Source organism: Sinocyclocheilus grahami, unplaced genomic scaffold (genome assembly GCF_001515645.1).
Source record: "Sinocyclocheilus grahami isolate Dianchi unplaced genomic scaffold, SAMN03320097.WGS_v1.1 scaffold184.1, whole genome shotgun sequence".
Classification (NCBI taxonomy): Eukaryota; Metazoa; Chordata; class Actinopteri; order Cypriniformes; family Cyprinidae; genus Sinocyclocheilus; species Sinocyclocheilus grahami.
In genome coordinates, this window is record NW_015505363.1 from 754,141 (window position 1) to 757,653 (window position 3,513).

General features: G+C 40.2%; 1 protein-coding gene across 1 annotated transcript in view; it reads right to left on the bottom strand.

Moving 5' to 3' along the window:
- LOC107594493 (neogenin-like) overlaps positions 1-3,293 on the bottom strand; it is a 108,568-nt gene extending 105,275 nt beyond the window's left edge. Inside the window, exons 1-2 of the mRNA XM_016284563.1 lie at positions 3,281-3,293; positions 1,263-1,580 (exon numbers count right to left, since the gene is read on the bottom strand). Coding sequence (XP_016140049.1) covers positions 1,263-1,580; positions 3,281-3,293 — 331 coding nt within the window. The remainder of the gene's footprint in view (positions 1-1,262; positions 1,581-3,280) is intronic.
- Positions 3,294-3,513: the final 220 nt, after the last annotated feature.

Here is a 3,513-nt window from a genome sequence, read left to right on the forward strand (position 1 = left end):
TAAATTGATTTTTCCATACATTTCTGCCATATGTACATTAACTGACAGTCACCACTGATAAGCTACCACTAAATATTGTAGAAACTTAATTTGCTGTAAAGTTGCTTTGCAATGATTTGTATCGTGAAAAGCGCTGTACAAATAAACTTGACTTGACTGGATAGCTGGCCAATCAGAGCACACCTCGCTTTTCAGACCGATGAGCTTTGTAAAAATCCACGTGTTTCAGAAAGGCGGGGCATAGAGGAGAAGCAATAATGTACAGTATGTGGAAAATACTGTGTTTTTTTTACCTTAAACCGCAACACATTTCATTACACTAAATACACAAAATAATGTTATTTTTAGCAACATCATATGACCCCTTTAAAATAAAACATATAAGTATATTAATCTATACATTACTGTTCATGGACTTTGCTTTAGACTAGATATACGCAAGACTATACGGTCCATTTCACCCAAGAAAACTGTCTAGGAGAAACATTTGAGGTATTATAGAAGTTGTGATTTTCCATCCCTATGGGAAAATCCCAAAAACCAGTAGTAGGATTTTTGTTGAAACACCATTTAAGCTGTGCGGACTGTCAGAAAATCACACACTTTGGTTCAATCTGTTGCACAGCTGAGAATACCTCACTAAAAAGGCCAATGAAAATTTCCAACTTGCACTTCATGTCGGTTTTTGAGAAATAATGAGCGTGTTCATTCAAAACAGACTTCCAGAGAGGAAAGACTCTTGTGCTCCTTCAAAAAAAAGCATTTGTCTCTGATTTTCAGAGCAGAACTCCTTCAGAGAGATTTTAGTGAAGTTACACAGTCAACTGCAAGACTGTAAGGGCTTGATGTAACTTAATTGCATTCCTTTTTTCCTTCCAACGGCAAACTGAAATTCAGGGTAAGACCCAACTCAAACACCTCATAATCCCTGCTGTTTGCCTCCTGCAAATGAAACAAGGTCACTCTCATTTCGACTCAAAGGGCCCAATATAGCAGCAGCTGTACTGCCAAACATCTGCATCTGCAGACACCCTGACCGACTTATTGAACTCCATTGCAGGCAATATCGATGAAGGATGAAGGCAGGACAGACAAACAGAGCTCTCTCACTGTCATTCTGTCCTTGCACTTATAGAAACAATGTCTTGAACCAAAACCAGTCGAGAGCCACTGCCCAACATGGGTCAATATATGATGCATATATCACACAGTTTGTGTGAGACTGCTGTGTAGATATGTATATCAAACCACAAGTGGCTTACCTGCGATACTGAGTCTAGCTGTACGGCTTATGATGGTGCCCAGGTTGTCTATAGTGGCCACGCACTGGTACACCCCCTCATCGGGTTTATTGTGTTTAGAGTGGACCACTGAACTGATGAGCAGAGAACCGTCGGCCAGGACCTGCCTGCGATCGTCTGAGGCCAGGCTGAGGAAAGAGCCATCTTTCTTCCATTCGATCTTGGCAGGAAACTCACTGTGGACTGAGCAGTTGAGCAGTGTCGGCGCTCCCCGCACTGCCAGCGTATCTGACGGCTCCATGGAGAACTGGAATGGGCTGAAGTTCCTCACTGCTGATTCTATGAAGAAAGAGGATAAAATCAGCACTGGATTTCTCATAAATAATATGATAAACTAAAATTAGGTTGAACTTTGGGTTGAGGGATTTAATAACAGATGGTATTTGCATCATCGCAATAAAAGTCAAATTACTTTTGTGTGAATGAACATGAGCTGTGGCTTTAGATTCCAAGTATTTAATATATTTCAACATTTGTTCATCTCAATATTTATTTTATTCTTGCATTTGAGAGTCCAACGCATCCATTCAAATGTCAAAACTTTACTACTAGTGTCTGAAAATGACCAAACATTGAAGTAACACCGAGAGTATAACACAGAGCAAATGCATTATAAATCATTTTAATTATAAATGTAAAATTACAAACAGAGCCCTTGGACATCAGAACACATTTGAATATCTTGTTATGTTGCTCTCTCAAAAGGAAATGGGGGTTAGAACTGACAAGTCCAATGCAAAAAGTCAAACTAAGAGCAATTACTTTGCATTTGTCCTCATAAATTATTCAAATCTTGGCCTCGAGAGTCATCAGGACTTTGTGTGGATATATAATTTGATTCATCAGTACTTCTTGGAGAGGAAATGAATAATGAGCTTTTTAAGTTTTTTTTTAAATGCTGCACCAAGTGATGAGTCAAATGCTAAATCTAGCTGGAAGCAGTTGAGACTGGTTTATGGCGAGTCAACAAAGAGATGGCATGACTGGGGCCAGCACAAGAACCAAAAGTCATCATTCTACTGCTTTAAATCAAGAGTTAATGTCTGGAATCACCGCTAATGAAGACGCACTTCTCCCCTCTTAAACTCAATACTGAAGCTGTGTTGGAATCACATACTGACAGAGTACGCACTGCATTTGATAAAGCCTGGATTTGCTTGAAATAGCACAGCTGGCACACTGATTTCAGATGCTTTCAGGGAGATTGTTTTGTTTCCGAGAATGCTGCAAAATCATTGATTTTCACTAAGGAAAGTGACACTCCATCACTATAACCAAAAGTTGAGAAATGTAACTACAGTTCACCTTGACATATACATCAATTGCCCAATAAGTGTCCTAGAGAGGTGGGTCCAATGTTGCCAGCCAAATCCACTTTTCTGTTTTCCAGCTTGATTTTAAACCAGTTTGGCTATTTAAAATTACAAAGCAGGTTTGGAACTAAAGTCTACAGGAAGAAAGTCCTCCAGGAGGAGGGTTGGCTACCCCAATTAAGTGTCTAGTGTGTAGACGGGTTCCAAGATGTGCCATAATGTAACCCAAATATGAGTTGCATTTTCAACATTGCCACTATAGCATCCATTAGCATAAGCTGCCCTCTCTGTGGTAAGGGCGAATTCCAGTTGTAAGTAAGCATCCCTATTCCCTACTCACTCTGAAGGACAGAGGCATTGAAGTGGGGACTTTCGAGGGAGCAAGGCAATTGTGTCTCATAATATGGCTGTTAGGAACAACCGTTTGGAATGACCTTCGGTAACGACCATGAGGGAGGGAACTCTGTGAGGTAGTTATGTTGCTTAATTTTACTTGAAACGACCCTTCGTGTGGTGTCCCCTTCATGAAGTGCCCTTCAAGTGTGCAAAAACGTTGTTTGGAATTTGCCCTACAGTGTCTATTTGAGGACACCAACTGTCATGGAGAAGCAACAGTTCATCTTGCTGAGCAAGTGAAAGTTAGTTGAACTGTTTACAGCTGCCTACCTGAATAATCCATGTGTTATGTTGTGCCATATCGAATGCTGTTTCCGTGTCCAAGCCTCTACTCACTTTCAAGTGAGAATACGATCTCAACAGCTATTTATGAACACTTTTAATTTATAGTGCACCTTTAAGTACACCGCAGTCCCTGGGCTCACTATCAAGGACAGAATATTTTAACAATTCAGAAAAGCAGAATCTCTGTCTGGCAAACAAATAGTTCAGTATGGAGATAA